This window comes from Gymnoscopelus braueri (genome assembly GCF_963280865.1).
Source record: "Gymnoscopelus braueri genome assembly, chromosome: 22".
Classification (NCBI taxonomy): domain Eukaryota; kingdom Metazoa; phylum Chordata; class Actinopteri; order Myctophiformes; family Myctophidae; genus Gymnoscopelus; species Gymnoscopelus braueri.
Genome location: NC_137624.1, coordinates 31,510,546 through 31,535,190, shown reverse-complemented (window position 1 = coordinate 31,535,190; position 24,645 = coordinate 31,510,546). Strand labels below are relative to the sequence as shown.

The 24,645-nt window shown below is 42.4% G+C and overlaps 1 protein-coding gene across 1 annotated transcript; it reads right to left on the bottom strand.

Moving 5' to 3' along the window:
* Window positions 1-886: 886 nt before the first annotated feature.
* Window positions 887-22,821, bottom strand: aebp1a (AE binding protein 1a). Its single transcript, XM_080419829.1, has 21 exons — window positions 21,991-22,821; window positions 19,208-19,459; window positions 18,416-18,478; window positions 17,797-17,832; window positions 16,921-16,965; window positions 16,773-16,832; window positions 15,773-15,832; window positions 14,716-14,793; window positions 13,387-13,496; window positions 12,647-12,786; window positions 11,969-12,053; window positions 11,310-11,454; window positions 10,747-10,826; window positions 10,365-10,488; window positions 9,122-9,318; window positions 7,210-7,383; window positions 6,605-6,730; window positions 5,346-5,601; window positions 4,429-4,568; window positions 3,222-3,321; window positions 887-2,096 (listed from the first exon to the last, which is right to left on the bottom strand). The coding sequence occupies exons 1-21, from the start codon at window positions 22,268-22,270 to the stop codon at window positions 1,513-1,515; spliced, it is 3,135 nt and encodes a 1,044-aa protein (XP_080275955.1). The 5' UTR covers window positions 22,271-22,821; the 3' UTR covers window positions 887-1,512.
* Window positions 22,822-24,645: the final 1,824 nt, after the last annotated feature.

The window sequence follows — 24,645 nt, the reverse complement described above, 5'->3', positions numbered from 1 at the left end:
GTAATAATAAATATAATAAGGGTAATAATAATAATAATAATAATAATAATAATAATAATAATAATAATAATAAATAATAATATATACTAGTTTATATCACATCCATTCATTTAAAGTTAATTACACGTATTTTCCTGGAAGTAAATGTACAACAACAAAACTGTAAACATAGTCGTACGGCAGTGTATTCATTAATTATTTATTTCAACAGAAACCTCTTTCTTCATTACCTCTTGATCACTAGCCCACCATAGCGTTATGATGTATTCATTGCTTTGAACGTAAAATGCTAAACGATGGCGCCCTCTGGTGGTTAAACCAAGTATAAGCATAATGATCAGTAACACACCAGAGTTCACGGCACACCTATCGCTTTGAATGTAAAATGGAATGCAATGGCGCCCTCCGGTGGTTCAGCCAAGTATAAGTATAATTGGAAATATACATTTAGAAATAGAAGCTTTAGAATGTGGTTACTCCTGAACGTCAAGTTATGCAAGTTAAACTTGAAACGCCACGTGAGCACTGTTTTTTTTTCCTCCTTCAAAATAAAGCCATCAAAACGCTGTCAAGTTAAATGTCAAACGTCAAGCAACTTTTCCCGCTGAGTCTTCAGAATACATTAAAAAATAGCAGATCTACAAGCTCACAACGCGTTGCGGATGTGACATAAAGTCTGTCTGTGAGCTTGTAGATTGGCTATTTTCGGCACGAGCCACCGTCGTACGAGTAACGCTATGGCAATTCCCCCCCCCCCCCCCCCCCCCCACACACACACACACACACACACACACACACACACACACACACATACTTAGAAAACATAGAATAGAATGTTTAACATGTTTTATCATCTATGATTCTTAATAATGACATAATGAGCATATTGTCCTTTTATCATTCAACAGCTTTTATTGAATGTAGATTCAATTACATTTGTCTTGCTTTGTCTCTGCTCAGCAGATACAATGTAGGTCATATCAGATGTCTGCATCGGCATTAGAAAAATATTAAAAAACAAAATGTTCCACATGGAAAAGCCCTTTAAATACAAAAAAAAATAAATGAGTACATAAACAGACCCAACTTTTCAAAAATAAAGTACATAACTAATAACCTAAGCATTAGTGATCATTGTATGTATGATTGATTGCAGCAGTTATGTGGCAGTTATCCTGACTGGCTAGGAAGGTTCTACCATTTTCTAACATGGATGTAGACTAATGCTTCATTTATATGAAGTATTACTCTACATCCTCTACAGACTACATCCGGTATTGCGCGCCGAATATTGCCAATCTATAAGCTGCTTGAAGATCGGCAATTTTGGACGCACGATACTAGCATTCGACGGAGTATGTAGATCGGCTATTTTTGGCGCACCATACTGGCGTGCGACGGAGCATGTAGATCGGCAATTCTTTGCGCGCCTTACTGGCTTGCGACGGAGATCGGCTATTTTCAGCTCAAGACACCGTCATACAACAAAGTATAAATGTGTCTTTATTTCGCTTAATAATCAATATCATCAATGTTGATCTCCAAGTACTGCTGCGTTGGCACCGACTCGAAGCTATCCACAGGAAACCAGGAGTCGTACCAGGAAGTTGTACTCTCGGTCGCAGCCGCTGTCGTGGGAACCGTCGTCGTGCTTACGGTCGTCGTCGTGGCTGCAGTCGTCGTGGTGGACTGTCGTCCTTTCTGAAGACGTAGCCGGCGCAGGCGCATCTGCCGCAGCCTTCTGAGGCGCTCTGCGTTGTGCGATTGCGAGTTAACCTCCGTCCCTTCTTCGACCACACCCGTTCCAGTGTTGCTGCTGCCGGCGCCTCCTTCATGTCTCGCTGTGTCACTGTCACTGTCTCCGGTGCTTGTTGTTGTAGTGGCTTTGGGGACGAGTCGGATGGGTCTCTTTCCGTGGAGCGCCATGATCTGTTTGATGCGGTCCCAGTTGGACTTGGCCAAGGTGAAGCTACAGGGAGTGGCACCGGTGTCGTAGCCCACCATGCAGAGCCTGGTCTGAGGGGTGTGGCCGTCGGCCTTCGCCGTCACCCGGTACTCCCCGGGGTTCAGCAAGCGCCAGTAATCACCGCCTGCAGCTGAACACATGTACGGCACAAATTCAGAAATGTAATGTAACAGATTAAGACGTTTAAGAGGTCAATAGCATTGGGATCCCCTTCAATTAACTACTTTGCAGATCTACAAGCTCACGACGCATTCTGAGCTTGCAGATCAGCTATTTTCACAATGTTTGACAGTTTTCACCTATAATGACACGCCCCAAAATAGGAAGGCCAGGTTGAGACATTATTGAATGACATGACCTTCTTCAATTTAAAAATATTCGATTTCAAAAAAGGTTTTAAGAACTTGTTTAGAAAGAAGACTCATAGCTATTTCTTTATATTTTGACTGTAGTTAAATGAAAAATAATGAAATCTTGTATTTGTAGCAAGGCTGTCAATTTCAACCTTCAACTGTATGTATCGTCACATCACAGTTTACAGGTCAAGTGTAGGTGAAATTATGTTTGTACAAGCTCATAATTGCAATTTCAAGAAACTACTTATAAGGGCATAAGAATAGAGAAAGAAACAAACTTCAATCAGAATAGAAAAGCCTCACGTAAACACGTCGATTAGAAGTGAATATTCCGATCCGGTCTGATCGGAAGGAATGTTCATTCTGGAATGTTCCCTCCTGAGAGGGGTTGTATAAACCTTTTAATGTTCAGATAAACAGGAAAATATCTGCATGTAAACAGTTAGTCCCATCGTTTCTATCTGGTTGGTTGGTGTCTGGTTGGAACATTTACAGAAAAAAAATAATAAACCAGGCAGAAGCACTTTGTGCCAAATGTCAAAAGTAATATTCAGATTAAATGCTTTGAGGCATGTGTAAATGAGGATTACTTGTATTTAGCGTCCATGTAAACAGTTAAGTTGTTATCTCTTATTGTGTATTATGTAATTTTGTTTAACTTTTTCCCTTTGATTCGTGTGTCTCAATTTGTGATATATTATATTATTATATATTGTCCATTTTGAAAACTTAATAAAAAATACAATGAGCAAAAACAATACATTGGAATCTCTGATCGGAATGATTTCATTCTGAATGAGGAAATATTGTCCATGTTAGCACAATCAGTGTCAGATGAAAAGAAGGCTCAACGGTACATTATTCACATGTATTGTGTATCTGTGTTATGGAGCACATACCAGTTTTGACATCATGTTTGATCCCCTCCACTGATACGCTGGCGTTTGCTATTGGATTCCCTTCCACGTCTTTCACCAAACCCTTTATTCCACGATGCACCTGGGCAAAGGACACGACACCCAGAGATCACACAGAGGCAAAGAACACTAAACCCAGAGATCACACGGAGGCAAAGAACACGACACCCAGAGATCACACAGCGGGCTTAAAGGGATAGTTCACCCTCAAAAAGGACTTTTTGACTCTATTGATTAGTCACCCCATGGAGACTTGAATTCATGGATATTTTTTACTTTTTGTTGCATTCCTAAGCCAATAATTTGATGACCGGGATGTCCTTTGTGTTTCCTACCGGAACCGCTGCCTACCGGTCCGCTGGTCATCAAATTATTGGCTTAAAAATCTATGAATTCAAGTCTCCATGGGGTGACTAATCGATAGAAAACATATTTTTTGGGGGGTGAACTATCCTTTTAAGACAAAACACATGCAGCATTTAGTGTCAAGGACCCCCAAATCAAAGTGGGAGCGCCCTTGTATAGCGCCCTATGTGCCCTATACAAGATTGGTGTTCTTAAAATGCTTCGAAAAAAATACTCCAACTTTTTTGATTTTTTTTTCAAGATTTGTCTTTTTTAAATAGCTCACAACGCGTCGCATTGCGACGCGTTGTGAGCTTGTAAATCGGCTATTTTCAAATAGCCAATGTATATAGGGGTTAAAGTGGTTAAACTGATTTTGATGCTATATTAACTAATTCTTCTGGGGGCCCACCTGGAATCTGCTAAAGGACCCTGGACCCCATGGTTCTAATGTTAACAGCACATTAGTCTTGCGTAGCCAGACAACTATTCCACAATCTCCGAATGCTATAGTCTGGAACCAAATCCGAGTCAGGAAGCTGGCATTTCCGGTCACGAAAATATATTTTAAAATATCTTTATTTTATTTTTTTATTTTTTTATTATTTCTAAGCAGCAAGCTATATATGCTTAGATGATTTTGATTTATATTAGGATAACATTGCGCGACTGTAAAGACGAAACGGAAGTGGGGAGGAGGCTTCACATCCGGCTCAATATTTTACTCATGATCAGAGCTCCCGTGTACCAGACTGTGCGACAGGAAGCATTTGAAAACTGTGGGAGGCAACAGTCTGACCACGCGAGACTAGCAGCACGTCAACAGCAGTAGTGTGATTCTTACCTGCTCTATGAAGGCTAGCAGAGACTCACGGTTGTTTTCCCACTCCAGAGGCAGCTCACTCTCATGAGGGAACTTGTCACAACCCACGAAGATGGACAGCTCAAAGCAGTTAGTGTGCAGGTAGCTGAAGTCATTCATACCTGGAGTGGATGACAGTTTATAGACAAGCATGGATGAGGGTTTTGGTTGGGAATGCATTAATCGGTCATCATATCGGAGCAATATCGGCCTTAAGAATGCAATATTGATATTGAACCGATAGGAAATTAATTTGATTGATTGAAATTTGTATTAGGCAAAAATAATGTAAAACAACACAGTTACATTTGTAATACTTTTGTCTAAAAGGTCCGTCCAAAAAAGTCCTTGCAGATTGTTTCCGTTGAGGTAAATCCTTAATTTATCGTTTTTTGGTCAGCTTTATAACTATTCTGCCACCGAAGAACGCCCTGCCACCAGTAGAGCTTCCTATCCTCATTCAAAACCACCATAAAAGAGCACCTGTCTGCGCTCGGGTGGTGCAGTGGTAAAGTGCCCGCTCAGGCGCTCACCACCGCGGAAGCAGTTGTGGGTTCGAATCCACCGTCCTCCATAAAAACGTAACAAAAGATAGCATTTATTTATACATTTTGGTACAGCGAAATCAATAAATCCATATCATCCTAAAAACCTTGTAAATAAACGAAAACTAAGAACATTTTGTCTACAATTTCAGTTAGTTATCTTTTTTTCCCCTAGTTTTTATTTAGTTCAGTTAACTCATTCAGTTAAAACATTTTTTTTAAATTTTAGTTTTCGTTATTTCGTTAGTAATCGTTAACTATAATAACCTTGCAACACACAAATGTTGTGTGTGGAGGAATCATGGCATAATGACAAAATTAGGGAGAAAAAAAACAAAACAAAAACCCACTCACTTCCCACCACGGGTTTCCAGCCGGCTCTGTTGATGATGCCCTGCCCCCCTGTGACGTCATCGGTGTGGCACGACGTGCGGTAGGTCTCCGTCATGGTCAGGTGGCTGTGAGCGTAGGACATGGCCAGCCAGCGGAACATGGTGTCGTCGGCCGTCTCCCTCAGGGCTCCCTCGTTCTGCCGCTGGATCCTCGCCCACGTCTCCTCGTTCAGGTGCTCCACGCCGTGCCTCCCGCCGTGACGCAAGTCTGTCGTCACCTTGGACCAGGTCACACATATAGGATGATGTAAGGCAGGGGTCTTCAACAGGGGGGGGCTGGGACCCCTAGGGGGTCCTCAGAGTTACTACAGGGGGGGGGCGCCATATCTTTGTATGAATTCTTTGTAAATTATTTTTTACATTAACCACTTGAACCTTAACATCCCTATTCTGAGGGGAATATTAGCTGAAAATAGCAGATCTACAAGCTCACAACGGCTCGCGCTGCTAGGCGTTGTGAGCTTGTAGATCGTAGATCGTAGTTTTCGGCAAAGGAGGTTTGGTGTGGGGGGGGGAGAGTTTAAGTGGTTAACGGTCTGAAAATACACATTAACATGAATCCAACACCAAGTCTATGAAGCTATCTAAAATCTATAAAAAAAGTTTACTCTGCAACACAATATACCATATTCACACTGCGGCCATGTTGCCATTAAGTCAATGAAGTGCCACCCTGGTTGCCACGGCAACGGGGTGGCACTTTCAATGTTAAATTCCAAAATGGCCGCCGTGTGAATATGGTCTATTCTCCTTGGGCTGAAAAACGTTGAAGACCCCTGGTGTAAGGTGCTTGAATGCAAGTTAACAAAGAGAGGGGATACCTCTCTGGAACATGACCACTTGGAAACCCAGCACCCCAGTTCTGGACAGTTCATAATCGGCGAACATTCAGCGAAAAATTGTGGATCTACAAGCTCACAATGTATTGAGATGCGTTGTGAGCTCGTGTGAGCTTGAGCTCGGCTATTTTCGGTCAAGAGATTTGGTGTATAGGGGAAGAAAGGAAGGGGCCAAGGATAGACCCCTGGGGGACCCCGGTCAATGAAGTACACACAGTATGGCGTAAGTGGTTAAGTGACAGTTGAAAACCCATCTCTTCAATCTACTTTTAATTAGCATATAATAAGGTGATTTTGTTGTATTGAAAATGTGTTTTGTTAGTTTATTGCTCCTTTTAATTTATTATCTTTAGTATTGTACAGCACTGTGAAACAAACGTACAGATTTGGGTGGTCTCAGCATATCAAAGGGGTACGCCACCAGCTTCTCTCCTCCTTGCAGATTGGCCCCCAGCACAAACGGGGTGCGCTCCATCCAGGAAATGAGGGCTTTGGTTTCAGCGGCAACCTGGCACCATAGAAGAGCAAGAAACCGTCAAGAGCTGGAAATGATAGAATGTTCCTTACCTTTTACTGTAGCTGCTATAATGTACCGTGATACTGGGTTTGAAGATATAGGTAAAGGAATAACAGAGTTTTCAAATGTTTTTCTTTGGTAAATGAATGTCCTACTTCATCCTACAAGCGTGTCACACAAAAGCATCAAAAATAGCCAATCTACAAGCTCACACCGCATTGCATCGCGATGCGTTGTGAGCTTGTGGATCTGGTATTTCCGCTACAGTTTAGATAATGAAAGTGTGTCTGTGGGGTTTTATAAATACTGAACCAATGAGAAGTATTAACAAGAGCTTGTGACTGAATAATAACTACGTTGGATTAATTGGAAAACTGGTTCTTCGTTTTTTTTTACCCTAAAAAGTAACAGTTTCGGACATATACAAGGTTTCTACCCGACAGCAAAGATAGAAGAACATTTAAACTCACAGAGCCGTTGAGGAAGTTTTCAGGCATGGGGATGTGATGGTTGGGTACGACGCGAGGCACCCAGCCTCTGTCCTCTGCCCCCCACAGGACGCTGTTGAGGTCAGGGAAGTTCTGGAAGATGTCGTACCCTTCCTCGGTCCAGTGGCCAAGGGCCCAGTTCCCCATCTCAGAGCCCTGGAGGCCAGAGTAAGCACATGTTAGGGCTCACAAAACACTGTCTGGAACAAATATTGTTCTTGCAATTATGTGTTATCAGATATCCCTTCTATTATGGTTGCTGCTGCTCAGGTTTTGTTATGACTGCAGGCAAATCAGATTTTTGTTCCTCAAATCTGATCTTTAGGACTGACTGTCTGTCCACATTGTTATTAAATGTGATCTTTATGACTGACTGACTGACTGTCCACTCTGTTATTAAATGTGATCTTTATGACTGACTGACTGACTGACTGTCCACTCTGTTATTAAATGTGATCTTTATGACTGACTGTCTGTCCACACTGTTATTAAATGTGATCTTTATGACTGACTGACTGTCCACACTGTTATTAAATGTGATCTTTATGACGGACTGTCCACACTGTTATTAAATGTGATCTTTATGACGGACTGTCCACACTGTTATTAAATGTGATCTTTATGACGGACTGTCCACACTGTTATTAAATGTGATCTTTATGACGGACTGTCCACACTGTTATTAAATGTGATCTTTATGACGGACTGTCCACACTGTTATTAAATGTGATCTTTATGACGGACTGTCCACACTGTTATTAAATGTGATCTTTATGACTGACTGACTGTCCACACTGTTATTAAATGTGATCTTTATGACGGACTGTCCACACTGTTATTAAATGTGATCTTTATGACGGACTGTCCACACTGTTATTAAATGTGATCTTTATGACGGACTGTCCACACTGTTATTAAATGTGATCTTTATGACGGACTGTCCACACTGTTATTAAATGTGATCTTTGAGGGGCACGGTGGCGCAGTCGGTAGCGCTGTCGCCTCACAGCTAGAAGGTCCTGGGTTCGATTCCCGCCGGGGATGCTGTGGGCACTGGGGGCGTGTCTTCTCCTCCGCGTCATCAGTGCCCATACCCTAGGTGGGGTTGGCGAAAGGGCCTACTCTGTGTGGAGTTTGCATGTTCTCCCCGTGTCTCCTAGGGTAGTTAATACCCTCACAAAAACATGTAGTAATCCTGGTCACTATACCGCCTCCCCCATGACAGCCGGGGCGCCTGATGGAGGGGAAGGGAACTGGTTGGAATAACGTGTTCCTTCCACGCGCTACGTCCAACCAGGGAAACTCCCCCCTGTCAGGTGACAAGAAGGTCAGTTGGCTCTCATGCCTGAAGGAAGCATGAGCTCGGCCCTGGCCTCCCTACTGTGGGGTGACAGGTGTAATACTGGTGTAGGGCTGGTGTAGTGCCCAGGATCACTTAGGAAATTGGCACCGGGTGAAAAAAATGGGTTACAAAAATCGCGGGATAAAAATTAAAAAAAAAAAAAAAAAATGTGATCTTTAGGACTGACTGTCCACACTGTTACTAAATGTGATCTTTATGACGGACTGTCCACACTGTTATTAAATGTGATCTTTATGACGGACTGTCCACACTGTTCTTAAATGTGATCTTTAGGACCGACTGTCCACACTGTTATTAAATCAGATTTGGAGTTAGTGGTTCTCAAACTTTTAAATTAAAAACTCTGATAGCGTACAAATGGAACCAAATGGACCCGTAACGGTCCATTTGGTTCCGTTTTAGAGTTATAGACCTGTGAGGGACCATTTGGAACCCCCTCAAGGAACCCACTTTAAGAACCACTGGTCTTACCATCTCAAAGGTCATAGGTCGTCCTCTTACCATCTCATGGGTCATAGGTCATCATCTTACCATCTCATAGGCCAGTTCATATGCGTCGGGGTTGACCGAGGGCACCAGGTGTATTCTCACTCCCTCCACTAGGCGGCGCACCCTGGGGTTGTCATCGTTGTACTCTTTACACAGGAACTGCATCAGCAGCAGAAGCAGCTCTCTGCCCAGCGCCTCGTTGCCATGGATACCCGCTGTGTATCGAAACTCTGGCTCACCTAGCAACACAACATGAACATGTGACAGCAGTCAACTACGGCAGTGGATCTCAAATGTTTCAGGCCACGACCCTCCAAAATACTCAAATTTAAACTGGGGACGACGCTCCACACGTCCTAGACTCATCTCCCTTCCCTAAAACACCCTGGACAACGCTCCACACGTCCTAGACTCTTCTCCCTCACCTAAAACACCCTGGACAACGTTCCACACGTCCTAGACTCTTCTCCCTCACCTAAAACACCCTGGACAACGCTCCACACATCCTAGACTCTTCTCCCTCACCTAAAACACCCTGGACAACACTCCACACGTCCCAGACTCTTCTCCCTTTGCTAAAACACCCTGGACAACGCTCCACATGTCCTAGACTCTTCTCCCTCACCTAAAACACCCTGGACAACGCTCCACACATCCTAGACTCTTCTCCCTCACCTAAAACACCCTGGACAACACTCCACACGTCCCAGACTCTTCTCCCTCACCTAAAACACCCTGGACAACGCTCCACACATCCTAGACTCTTCTCCCTCACCTAAAACACCCTGGACAACACTCCACACGTCCCAGACTCTTCTCCCTTCTCTAAAACACCCTGGACAACGCTCCACACGTCCTATAGACTCTTCTCCCTCCTGCCTCCAAAACTGGAATAAACCCCTCCTCTCAGTCAGGACTGCAGACTCACTCTCCAGTCTCCATGTTCCACCTCAGTATGAAAACCTCACCTCTTCAGACTCCACCTCATCCCCAATCTTTCCTTGTATCCCTTCTTGTCACCCTTTGACAGATGCTAGTTATAATATGCAGATATACGTATGTTGGCTACTTGTTCACTTGTTGTGTTTTGCTTGACCATAAATGTTAAGAACGTTATTTTCCGATAGCGTGTTGTTTAGACAGATGCTAGGTTTGATGTTTGTACCTGGCCGTTGGTGGACTCTGATCTCACACCTGTAAGTTCTGAATAAGAGCGCCTGCTTTGTAACGCCTAAATTGTAACTGTAATTGCTATCACTCAAACAGGTTTGTCTGTGCCTCGTACCTATCTCATGCTCTCCAGGGTTATCTGTGATCTCCATGGCGTACATCTTCAGGCCCTGGGAGCTTTTGCCGACGTTGTAGATCCTGGTGATGTTGGGACACTCTTCGTTGATCAGTTTCATCATCTGGATGCAGACAGACACACAGACAACTAATGAATGAATGACAGAACTAACGGATGCAGACAGACACACACAGAGACAAGTCATCTGTCATTTATGTCATCATGACATGAGCTGTGTGTTTATACTACACACACACACACACACACACACACACACACACACACACACACACACACACACACACACACACACACACACACACACACACACACACACACACACACACACACACACACACACACACACACACACACACACCTGTCTCATGTCCTTGTAGTTGTGGTGTCTGAAGTCCAGGTCATCTGAAGGGTTAATCTCGTTCTCACTGCGGTAGCTGTCTAAATGGGAAAAAGTTGTTATCATGATTTTACTATTAGTATATGGATATATACTAATAGTAAAATCTATACACTGTGTATACTGTATATATCCTACAAATATACAGAAGTAAAATAAAATACATCTGCCACAATATACAACATGTGAAATCCTCACATCAGAAGAACAGAAATTAAGTTTGAAAAGTGTGTGTGTGTGTGTGTGTGTGTGTGTGTGCGTGCGTGCGTGCGTGCGTGCGTGCGTGCGTGCGTGTGTTCTATGCCTATGGGGTGTATGTATGTGTATGGGTCATTTGTATGTGTGTATGGGTCGAAGGAAACCCAATCTCAAGGTAATTATGGCGTTTTTTTTCTTTCATTATTAGTTACATTTATCTCCTCTAAAACGTTAAAGTGCTCCTTTAAGATAAAGACTGGAGACTGGAGTTGGTGGCTTTTTCAAATATAGAAAATGAAAACAATGTAGTGCTGGTTGTTACTCACTGGGCAGCTGACAGGCCAGGACCTCAGCCCTGAGACACAGACTGCCGTTCCAGCTCTGAGGCAGGATGCGGATGTAGCGCGCCACCACAGGCCTGTCGAACTCAGACATGACCGGGGTGTCCTTATCCACGTTCCCATAGAACATCTGCACAGACACAAAAACATCAGAGATGATTATCATAGAGGATAGAGCAAAGGTTCTCAAATTTGTTCATGTCAAGGACCAAAAAAATTATTTGGCTGTGGACACCCATCTAAAAATATTTTGTACCAGTTTTTTTGGGGGTATTTTCTTCTTCTTTTTTTCCCTTCTTTTTCACCTACCATTGAGGAGCCCCCAAAAGGAGGACGTAGAGCCTTCGTCCTACTCCTCCTGCCCAACACTCATTACTGACGCCCCAGCCCCTAGCTCCTAGATGCTATTTTCGAATAGCCGAGTAAAAAGGGTTGAAGTGGTTAAACTGATTATGATGTTATGTTAACTAATTTAGCTGGGGAACCCCCTCAAGGACCGACCCCCGAGGTCCCTGCTGTACCCCACTTTGAGAACCACTGTCACAGAGCACATATGTGCCTGTAATCACTGGCTGTCTTCTCTGGTGGAATTCATGTCACTTATCATAATAAATATCAAATAAATATTTTTGTTCTGCACTCACCCATTCAGCATAGCCATCATGAAGCGTCGTCCAATCACGGCTGTCGTTACTGAAGGCTACATAGTAGGAGGACACAAAATCCTCGCTGGCAAATAAATCAGATCAATTAGTCCAATTAGTGTGTTTTATTCAAAAAAAAAATATACTAAATATTCAAATTATTCTCAAACTGGGAAAATAGCCGATCTACAAGCTCAAAACCTGTCACATTGCGATGCATTGCTGGCTTGTAGATCAGCTATTTTCTATATACAGTATGATATAAGTGATTAATCCATGTATTAATCCACAGATTACAATTTACAATGTAGGCATTTATTAGACGCTCTTTATCCAGAGTGACTTACAATAAGCAAGGTAAACACGTACATCAAATGCAGAGAGAGACAGTGTAAGTGCCTCAGTAAACTAGGATCACAGGTAAACCAAATACCTAGTATCAGTTTACTCTAAACAATATGCTATCAAAATAATATTCTGTACATTGAAAATAGGATACCAGGTAGACCACGAACCTAGAATCTGTCTAGAATCAAAATTCTAACATTGTGGTCAAGAAAGACAAGCCTAAGCAACAAAAACATGAGAACAAATCCACGCATGTTCGTCGTGACTATATAGTGCTAAGTAGCCCATAGCTGTATACTTTGCTAGTACATTTTAGAAGGTGGAACTCACTGTGTCTCTGACATCCTGCCCTGGGTCACCACTCCAGTGAACTCTACTTCTCTGCGGGCGTCAACCTCAAACCAGTGGCTCTTCTCGTCTGGGTCAGAACACCATGCTCCACCATAAAAATCCTCTTCATCACTAGAGCTCTGCATAGGACAACACATACATCATCTTCATCACTAGAGCTCTGCAAAGGACAACATACATACACATCCTCTTCATCACTAGAGCTCTGCATAGGACAACAGCACACATCATCTTCATCACTAGAGCTCATGGAGTAAAGCAAAATAAAATCATAATGTCATAATGGTCAGTTTAGTCCTGTGTACTGTACTGATTTACCTGATGAGGAGGCATTAGGCAGACTTTTGCAAATATTGTCTCAAAGCCTTCTTTCTAGTTGAGCAGTGTAACTAAAATACTAAAATGTTATGGAGGGTCTAGTGGAGAGGAGATCCAGTAAAACTAAGACTAAGTCATTTTGTGCTTGGCTGTGTGCGGGTGTCGCACTCCAAAAATAGATTTATACTTAACACACAGCTAAGCATAAATCAGGCTTTACGACGCCATCGAGGCCTGCCAAAATACATTTTAGTCCACACAAATCAACTGTAGAATTAGTCGACTAAAACTAAACTAAAACTAAAACATTACAGGTGACTAAAATGTGACAAAAACTAAATGGGATTTTATTCAAAAGATGACTAAAACTAAATCAAAGTTTGCTGTCAAAATCCTCTTACCTGCATGTTGAGGCGTCCCCTCTGAGCAGCGAAGCCATGGTGGGACTGGGAGGAGGCCAGTAGCTGGTCATCTTCCACCCGGTGGGACTCTATGCCTAGAGGAGGACACTCTGACAGGAAGACAAAGACACATGATGAGACCCTAAGCCTAGAGGTGGACACTCTGACAGGAAGACAAAGACACATGATGAGACCCTAAGCCTAGAGGTGGACACTCTGACAGGAAGACAAAGACACATGATGAGACCCTAAGCCTAGAGGAGGACACTCTGACAGGAAGACAAAGACACATGATGAGACCCTAAGCCTAGAGGTGGACACTCTGACAGGAAGACAAAGACACATGATGAGACCCTAAGCCTAGAGGTGGACACTCTGACAGGAAGACAAAGACATGAAGTCTGCTTGACAAATACTTCACAACCGTCAGGCTGTTCTTTATGCTCTAGTGCAGGGTTTCTCAAAGTTGGTGCCGTGGCACTCTAGGACAGTGGTTCTCAAACTTTTTCATGTTTCACCCCCAAAATGATATGTATTTGGCTGCGGACCCCCCATCTCAAAAATATTTTGTGCCAGGGATTTTCCAGAAATAGCAGATCTACAAGCTCATAGTGCGGCACTTGGTGCCGTGCTATGAGCTTGTATATCTGCAATTTTTGACTAGCCAAAGTATAAAATATGGTTATATTTATGGCGACCCCCTGGTACCCCCCAAGGACCTCTGGGGGTCCCCGGACCCCACTTTGAGAACCAATGCGCCGTGACGCAAGTCCAGGGGTGCCGCCGTCGCAGAATACTTAGATATTTTTTTGCTGTGAGCTTGTAGATCGGCTTTTTTGGCGAATGTTCCCCCCAGAATAGGGATGATGCGGTTCAAGTGGTTAAACATCAAGTATAACATTATTTTCAATCTGTTTAGACTCCTAATGGAAACTGATGTTCTCTCAAGTTTTCCTATTGTGACATACTGGGGGAAAGATTTACATGTACATGTAAATCTTTATGTAAGGTGCTGTAAGGTAACAATGTAATTCAGGGGTGCCGTGGATGAAGAGGTTATTTACAGGGGTGATCTAAGCCAAGAAAGTTTGAGAACCGCTGCTCCAGTGAGCATGTGTTTGTGTGTGTAATGGATCTATCAAAAGCATTCTTTCTTTGAATGAACACACAGAGGCTGCCACAGGCTGTGCCAAAAATCGACCAATAAATTCCAGCAGCCTGTTGCACCAGCTGTGCACACAAGTCCACACTACAGGATACATTCAAACTAGTTTGTTTGATACTAAACTGTGTCGCCTGCTGTAGTGCTAGGCTAACACACAGTCTTACTTTTTGGTTCAACAATGACGGACATCTGTCTCAGTCTCTCCTCTTCTTCCTCCTCCCACTTCTTCCTCATTCGTTCAGCTGTGGAGGATGATGATGATGGGAAAACAACATGTGACACACATTCACCTCACTAAACATTTCCACATGTGCCTGTAGGGTACAGTAACCTATATACACTTGAATTTATGTCCCCTGGCACGTCATTATAGGCCAAATATGGAAGAAAAAAAAGGCAAGAATTGTCAACAAATAAAATAAAAAAAGCACTGTGGTTGAGGCAGATATACACTCAATGCACGCACGCACACCACTATGTGGGTGATGTATATTTCGTTGCTGTCGGACAGAAACATTGTATCTTCATATTGTTTTTGTAAATGAATGCCCTACTTCATCATACAAGTGTGTTGCACAAAAGTTGTGAAAAAACAGATCTACAATCTCACAACGCATTGCGATGCGTTGTGAGCTTGTAGATCGGCTATTTTAGCTATTTTAAAATGTCTTCAAAATAATAATAACAAATTTACGGTTTTGGACATACAAGGTTTCCACTGAACAGCGACGACATAGGATATACGTGTCAAGCAGCTGACCATCTTGGCGGTCTATTTAAAGGGGAATTTCACTTTAAAACACTTCAGGAGTCTTTTTCCACATCTACTCTGGTTTTTCTAGCCACCCCAGACAGTTTTTAAGTTGGCTGATCTGATTTGATCGGACACGCCCCCCCCCTTCTTTATAAGCCCATTCAACTTCACACACTCCATGTTAAACTCATTGAAAACACACTGGTCCCTGCTTCTGGTGACTGATATTGTTCTTCCTCATTGAAAACACACTGGTCCCTGCTTCTGGTGACTGATATTGTCCTTCTAATGAAGGATAAGACCTTCATTCTTTCATTAGTAATTTCATTATGCTAATATTTTCTGTAATGTAATGTTGCATACATTCCTACTGATGTACAGCTATAGCTGCAGGGTCCCATGCACAGAGGGACGTGAAAACATTAATTTCCCTGAGAAAACAGAAAAAAAACCATGCAGCTTGAGACCTTTCTCTGCCTTCTCCTTGCGAGCCCTCTCTTCCTCCTCCTCCTGTTTCTTAGCTACCACTGGGAGGAAGAAAAAAACACACATTTTCTCGACACCGATACTTATACGATGACGTATGAAAATAGGGCTTGGTTTCCACCATGTATGTGAGACCAAGCTGTCACACGGGGTTATTTATTATTTATTTTATATAATGATATAATAATAATAATAATAATGCTTTTATTTATATAGCACTTTTCTAGACCTGAGTCACAAAGTGCTGCACAAACATAAGACAGAAAGCACAAAAAAAACAGAATTTTACAAGGTAAAGTGTCAATTTCATGTAGATTTTACTATTTGTATTAGGAAGAAGATATGGACTGGAGCCGCATCTCCAGATTAGGACCTTCAAATGAACAGGAAGTTGTCATTTCTATTTTAAATAATGTCGTGTCAGGTTTTGGAATGTTACATTCCGTTGTTGTTTATGTGCTAAAAGTGTGACTTTGAGACTTGTTTCACTGTGCAATGTTAGTCAATGGGGAGACTATTAGGCCTGTCACAATTATTACATAATCATCTAATCGCAATTATTCGTTCGTCATAATCAATTCCATGAAAAAGAAGCATACATTTTCAAAAAAAAATCAAAAATAGTGGAAATAGACGATCTATAAGCTCAAAACGTGTCTGCAACAAATTTTAGTAAGTATAAAGTTATTAAATATGCCCCGTGCAACTTTTGTTTACAAAGCCTAAAAGGCAAAAAGAAATGTAAACAACAGAAACACAATAATTTCAGTGACAATTCATCGTTGTGAAATGTAATTATCGTGACAGCCCTAGAGACTATATTGGAATATCAATGTCTAATCAACAGAACAATTATATTGAAGATATGTCATCAATATTTTGAGTTACATCATAGCAAGATAACCACACAACCCCAAACTCTAATGTTTGCTTTAAATGGTTAAGTGACACAGACCAAAGACAGTGAAATTGTATACATACCGTCAGCATAATCATATTCTTCATACCATGGATTTAAGATTGACACAGTTGTGGTTTCCTCTGGAATAGAAATGAGTAAATTGTAAAACAAACTAAAAGAAAACTATTTGTCATCAATAATTAAAAACATTACATTATCAATAATTACCTGGTATATACATGATAACTTCAGTTGTTGTGGTGTGCTTGTTGTCTGTTTAGATTAAACAAACACATTAATAAACTGTTACAAAGACCATACTGACTCATAAGCTGTGTTGCATACGTTGTACATTAATTTCCTTTTTACATCATATGAGAGTAAAGAGTACAAGTATTTGGTTTTGGTTCTTCAACAGCAAATAATTGTACTCTTGTGTTGCTCCAGAATGCTGCAGCATGTCTGGTCTTCAACCTCCCAAGATGTTTACGTCTCCCTTTTTTGCATTGCCTTCCCTAGCTTCTGGGTGCTGCCCTCCCACACCCAGTTCAAAACACTGGTAATGACCTACAAAGCAATCACGGGCATGGCATTTATACATGTGTTAAATGTGGTGTAAGTGATATTGTGCTGTCAAAATAAGTGTTAAATAGCTCTACACAGTATATTCTGATAGTAATTGCTATAGAGTGTTTGTTCATTAACAGGGCTCTCCCAGTCTCTCCAGCTCTATGAAAATAAAGTACATTTTCAGGTTGGGATACTAATTTCCTCCAATCAGGAGAGAGAGAACTCATACAGGATACAGGAAAAAAACTAGTGAAAGTGGAAGTGATGAAACAAATAAATGAGCAGACAAAATTGGAAGTGGAGCACCATCAGATTTGTGGGGTTCTCTCTCCTGATTGGAGAGAGAGTCGCTCTCCACCTCACTCACATCAGATACACTGTTTTGTATCTGTGCTATAAATGTAATTAATTTAAATTAATCAGTGTAGATCAAGGAACAGTCTTTTGTTATGTAACAGGAGACACGGAAACACAGAGATACTATTGCACTCAAAAACACGGATGAACTAAATTAAAATGTTTCGTGAAACATACGTCTGATGAGATCGGGTTCGGTGACCTCTGGTGGACCTGCACAAAACAAAATGACATCATTAGTAGTTTAACCCCTGCCAACCTGGTGTCCCTATTTTGGTACTAACTGACCCCTTTACTGATGGTAAACATTATGACCATTTTCATAGTGGAGGCAAAACTTTACACGATCCATTCTACAAATCCATGTCAACGCTGCCTATTAATTTAGTTTACGCCTATTTTTTTTTTGTTTGTTTTTTGCCACCCATAAAAACGAGGGACGAGGATGAAGTCTCCTTGAACACACACGTACGTACATCTCTAATTTGAACATTTTGTCTCTTGATTGTGCCCTGGAAAATGAACCTTTTGACCCCAAATGTAATGATCTCTTCAGGGCAGCCTACTGATCATTCACATTCCAAGTTTCACGAAATTCTGCCCTTCCATTCTATCTATGTGTAATCTAATACAATACCCGACAGGGTAATTTAAAGCCTTAATTGTACAAGGCATTCAAATTGCCTTCTTTTACATTTCATTTTAGACTATGAGACGTGATTAAATAACAGAAATTAATTTCCTGAAAGGTATTAGAGGTATATAATTTGGCGTAACTCTACAGTTCTTGTCTTACCGTGGTGGTCAGGCTCAACAGGCTCTTCCCTCTCAGACTGTTTGGGAGTCACAGGCTGGATCACTGTGAAGACAAACAAACTACATCACACCTGGGCTGGCAAAGACCTGAACACTGAATTCCCAGCAGCAGCAGTTATTTTGCTTCCACACTATGATCAAGTGGTGACTGAGGTTCAATGCATTGTCTATGGAGTGGAGCAACCGCCGCTTTCCCCACCGCAACAAGAGATGGACCAGCAAAAAAGTGGAGAATCAAAGTTGAGAAAAGTTCAACTTTGCTGCTCCTCCCTGCCTGCTGTGTTCTCTGCTGCTGGGCATCAGAGCTTTTACTGGACCACAATTTTCTTATTTATGTCACTCATACCTTTCACATGCATTTTGCGATAAATGGAGTGGTAGAAATCGCCTGCCACTGCTGATGTGAATTCAGTGTAAATGGTTCTGTAATGTCTATAATTAAAGGAGTTTCAGTAGGTGGTTTTGGCGTCAGACATTCTAACTTCTGAAACATAAATAAATACTGTATACATTTTATCCATTAAATGTGTAATTACCTAAGTTATCAAAATGAGATAATTAGATCTCTCTATATACCTAAGTTATCAAAATGAGATAATTAGATCTCTCTGTGTAGTGTTTTGTTGTTTTAGTACAGAACCCTATCTAGAGTATAATCTCGGTTTGCTTGAAATCATATAGCCTATCTGATTAATACAAAAAAACAAGATCTAATTAAATTGATTCTATGAACCATTTTCCTTGCACTGAATCTACTGTAGAGTGTATGTACATCTGTCCCAGCCCAGTTCAATGAGAATTCTCTCTTCTTCCTCCTCCATGGTGGGACTCCTGGTGGTGGTCTGCTGAGCGGGGGTCTTTGAAACCTTTGTTTTTTTGGTGGGCTTCGGTGCTTTGGGCTTCTTGGTGGGTTTGGGTGCTTTGGGCTGCCTGGTTGGTTTCGGAGCCTTTGGCTTTTTGGTGGGTTTAGGGGCCTTCGGCTTCTTTGACTTGGCCTCCTTCTCTGCAGCTTTCTTTGCCCTGGCTGAGGACGAGAGACATGGATTAAGAATGAGAAATGTTGTTTACTGAAGCCAAGAGGAACCTTAGTAGGCTTCCAATATAATAAAAGAGGCAGAGAGAGAGAGAGAGAGAGAGAGAGAGAGAGAGAGAGAGAGAGAGAGAGAGAGAGAGAGAGAGATAGCAACAAACAGAGAGAGCAAGAGAGATAAATAGAGAGAAACACACGCACGCACGCACGCACGCACGCACGCACGCACGCACGCACGCACGCACGCACGCACGCACGCACGCACGCACGCACGCACGCACACACACACACACACACACACACACACACACACACACACACACACACACACACACACACACACACACACACACACACACACACACACACACACACACACACAGTGTTCTGTGAATTACAAGCATAGGTATGTGTGAGGATGCAGATGATGAACTTGAACAGTGAACAGTGTCATGGTGGAACACGGTTCTGTCTGAGAGAAGAACTGTGACAGCTCATGAACCAGAGGATCATCCAAACTCAAGCCCAACGTCTCTTATCGTTGCTGTCGGGCAGAAAGCTCTTATTTTGTGTTTTTTCGTAAATCAACGCCGGATAATACTACAGCGCGAAAAACGGCGCGACACGTTTTGAGTTTGTAGATCTGCTACTTTTGCTATTCTTTCATTTGAATCATGAAAAGTAACAGTTTTGGACATATGATGTTGGCTACATCAAAAAACACTGGCAACATCCTTTAACCAAAATGAACCCTAGCATCCCTATTCTTGGGACAGTTGAACAGTTGAACATTTGGCAAAAATAGGGGAACATTTGCTGAAAATAGCAGATCAACAAGCTCACAAGTGTCGCCCGCGTTGCGACATGTTGTGAGCTTGCATATCGGCTATTTTCGGAGAAGAACACCAACAACAAAGTATAGAGTGTTTAAGTGGTTAAGCTCAGGATCCCACTTGTTTGAGAAAATAGAATAGTATGAATCTAAAGTAGGGCAGGGGTGATATACATAATAAGATAAGGTAATACTTATCAAATGATTATTTTGTCACCTAAATCAGCAGTACACGAATGGTGTTGGAAACAACCGGTAAGCTTGTGGTTTTGCTTCATGCACTCAGTGGAAAGTTTGCTCAGAACATTGTTGCTTTTGGGTCCTCTCATAAATCTCCTAATTTGTGGAAAGTCATAGTGGAAACATTCCTGGTAGTCATATTTTGTATTTTTTACAAAAAAAAATGAGCTTTTCTGCACAGACATGTCATGCATATACTCATTTACTGGGATATGCAGTAACAAATCATCCAGTAAAGCAAACGTGAAAAAGGTTTCAAACTAATGGTTTTAAAATTCCGTTCCAACACTGTATGGCTGGTGGAGAATCCAGGTCATGGAACCTGTGTGGTCTCACTGCCAAGAGCATGTCAGACCCCCACAGCTGACTCAACTCAACTCAGCTCAACTCAACCTTAATGTCAAATCACAGGTTTACTGGTGTAAAAAAAACTGTGTTGCCTTTGTGAGCTTGCACATTGGCTATTTAAATTCTGGCGCGCAACACTGGCACGCAACTACATGTATGAATCATCCTTTTTAGACACTAAAGGGATGTTTTTTAGGGAGTTTAGGGAAAGCCAAGAGTTTTAGCCACTAGAAAGACTTGATGCTGTCTCTGTGGAATTCAACAGAACTGAAGTTAGTCGTAGTGACTTGGGGACAGAACTTATAGTTAATTACAGTTAAAGTTAAAGTCTGGCTTTAGTCATAAAAACACAACACATACTGAAAACTGTGCATACTGCGCATTGCTTTACACCTGCAAAACTGTGATGTGACAAATACAAACTGTATGGGTAAGTGAATGTGAGCCATCTGTGCTCTGTTATCTAAATAGTGGCAGAGACAAATGGTCGTTTCAAGAGGAACATTTGACTCCTTCAGGGGTAAAATGTGGGGGCAGAGAGGAGCAGACAACAGAGTGAGTGGGCTGCTGCTCAATGCAAACCAAATGTTATATTATAGCCTGCCTGGCTGCCTCACTGACTGATTGCAGTCTTTCCTGTTGTTTGTGGAGCCTCCACACTCTCTTTGGCTGCAAGCTGTGTCTGAGAGTAGAGACAGGAGGTATAGGGAAGGAAGCGTGCAAGCATGCACGTGCGCGCACACACACACACACACACACACACACACACACACACACACACACACACACACACACACACACACACACACACACACACACACACACACACACACACACACACACACACACACACACACACACACACACACACACACACACAAATACAATTATGCAACAGGCCATCTGAACGACAGACAGGTTTTAAGTTGTGTGATGGCATCTTAAGTTTCTGGCCCACATGTGTTTCATTAAAGAAGTGCAGCTGTGTGACAAAAGTTCACGATCTGATCCGACACAGCTGCTGCCTTTACTGTGAGCGTTGTTACGGTAAAACCAAACGCTGAATCACTGTGTCTGTGTGATGATGATGATGACGATGACTTACCAGCCTCTAGCTCCTCTGGACTCTTCTTCTTCTTGCCTTTGGTCTTGTCTTCTTCTACGGCTTCTTCAACAGGCGGCTCATCCATCATCATAGCAGCAGCATCTTCCTCTCCTTCTTCTGCCTCCATCCTGTCCTCCTTATCCGGTCCTTCCAGATCTGTCATGGATGTCTGGCCTGTGGAGAGATGGTTTTGTTTTCCATCCACAGAAGCGGCAGCACCGGCGGCCACTACGCACAAGCAGCTCAGAACGACCCAGACCACCAACACGTAGACCCTCATCTTAAAACCGGTTAGGAAACAAAGACCAAAACAAAATTCCTTCAGGGGGGAAAAAAAAGGTGAAACTCTGTCAAAGGAGAGATGTATGTGTGGACAAATCCCAGGTTCCTCAGAGTCAAGCTTATAACCAAAAACCTATGAGCTGCTGCTCCTGCAGAGATCCAGCTGTCCTCTTCGACCACCAACCTTTTACTGTATTGTGTCCATGAAGGATTCGCTTTTAAGGCATGGAGACCCAGTGGGAAGATTGGACATGTATGATTTGTGGAGGTGTGTGTGTGTGGAGTCTTCTTGTCTCCTACTTGGTGGTGATGTCTGCATGGAGAGAGAGAGAGAGAGAGAGAGAGAGAGAGAGAGAGAGAGAGAGAGAGAGAGAGAGGAGGAGACTGACTGCAGAGGGCTGGAGTTTTTTTTAAAGCCTAGCGGCCCCCTTGGCAATGGTGGAGGAAAGGAAATGCAGCTGTCTGGAATGAAGTTTGAGAGCAGCTCACCTCCCTCTCCTCTCTATTCTCTACTCACCCACTCCTCAGTCAGTCACAGTGCAGACTGGCTCCCTCACGGCCCTGCACCCCCTCTCAGTCACTTCACTCACTCTGCACATGACGGGGGAGGAGCTTTTAGAACACGTCACATTCCTGCCTGGGGAAGAAAGGAAGAGATAAAGGGAGAGATAAAGAAAGAAAGAAAGAAAGAAAGAAAGAAAGAAAGAAAGAAAGAAAGAAAGAAAGAAAGGAGGAGATGAGACAAGAGGCCAGGAGAGGAGATGAGAGGAAAGGAAAGGATTGGAGAGGAGAGGAGGATTGGAGAGGAGAAGAGAGGAGAGGAGAGAAGAGGAGAGGGTTGGAGAGGAGAGGAGAGGAGAGGATAAGAGAGGAGAAGAGAGGAGAGGAAGTGCCTCTCACAACATTCTTAAGCGGTTGTGTTAAGACTAAGAGAAACTCCTTTAACATGTTATGGTCTTAGTACAGCAGATTAATGGCATTAATTTCATAAGAATCGTTCACTTTGTGATGCAAGCATGAAATTTGGCATAAAATAAATACTCTTTAAGGGCCACGCTTATGGAAAAAGATATGCGAGTGTGGCGAGCCTGAGCAGACTGCCGAACATATAATCACCACCTGTCCTCTGCACAGACCTCCTTCAGAGGCTGGCCTCTTCCAAGTGGGACCAGAGACGAGAGCGTGGCTTTGTGACACTGAGCTGGACATATGACGACGATACACGAAAGAAGAAGAATGGAAAAAGATGCTGGCCACTCAAAAGTCCAAGATGGCGACCATTTTTTCAAGATGGCCGCCATCTTAGCGGAGCAGATAGTGATATAATCTTAACTGTGTCTGTCACACAACCTGAAAGATTATATCACTATCTGCACCACTAAGATGGCGGCCATCTTGAAAAAATGGTCGCCATCTTGGACTTTTGAGTGGCCAGCGCCTTTTTCCATAAGAGTGCCCCTTACAGAGTATTTGTACCAAATTTCATGCTTGCATCACAAAGTGAACGATTATGTCATTATTCAGCTGCACTATAAAGTTAGTGACCTGACTGAAAGGTATTCCAAATGAGAGACAAGATGCATCTGGAAAAACAGACACATATCCACATGCCCTGAGTGATGTGATATCACACATTGAATAATACATGATATGTTATTACATAAGAGAACCACGTTGGGCAGTAATGGGTTACACACCACATTCCTTTAATGTGATTAATTTTGACCAGATGTGAGGATGTAAGTGTAACTATTTTTGATGTTGAGTAAAAGATTGCAGAGTCAGTGTGGGAGGGACATTCCATTCTTATTCATCATCTTCTCTTCATTAGAGCATTGGTTCTCAAAGTTGTGTCTGGGGACCCCCAGGGGTCCTTGGGGGGTTCCAGGGGGTCCCCAGCAAAAGTAGTTGATATAGCATCACAATAATTTTAACCACTTTATCCGTTGATATGTTGGCTATTCAAAAACAGCAGATCTACAAGCTTTTTCATCGAAAAGGTTTGGAAAACTGCTTTTGTTTTTGCATAAATCTTCTCTTCTGGGGTCTCTGGCACAAAACATTTTCAGATGGGGGTCCGCGGCCAAATATATATCAATTTGGGGGTCCTTGACTTGAAAAAGTCTGAGAACCACTGCATCAGATGACAGACCATTTAACCTCGCCGACTCACATTTAAACAACATTTGGAAAAATAAGCAACAACATTGTAATCATACTTTATGATGTGGCTCACTTGAATTACCTAGTCATTATATAAAACAGCATTCTTCTTTTATTATGCGCTGAAAGCTTTAATTTGGAATGATTTTATGTTGCTCTAGCTTATAACCTGCAACTTGTGTGTGTGTGTGTGTGTGGGTGGTTGTTTGT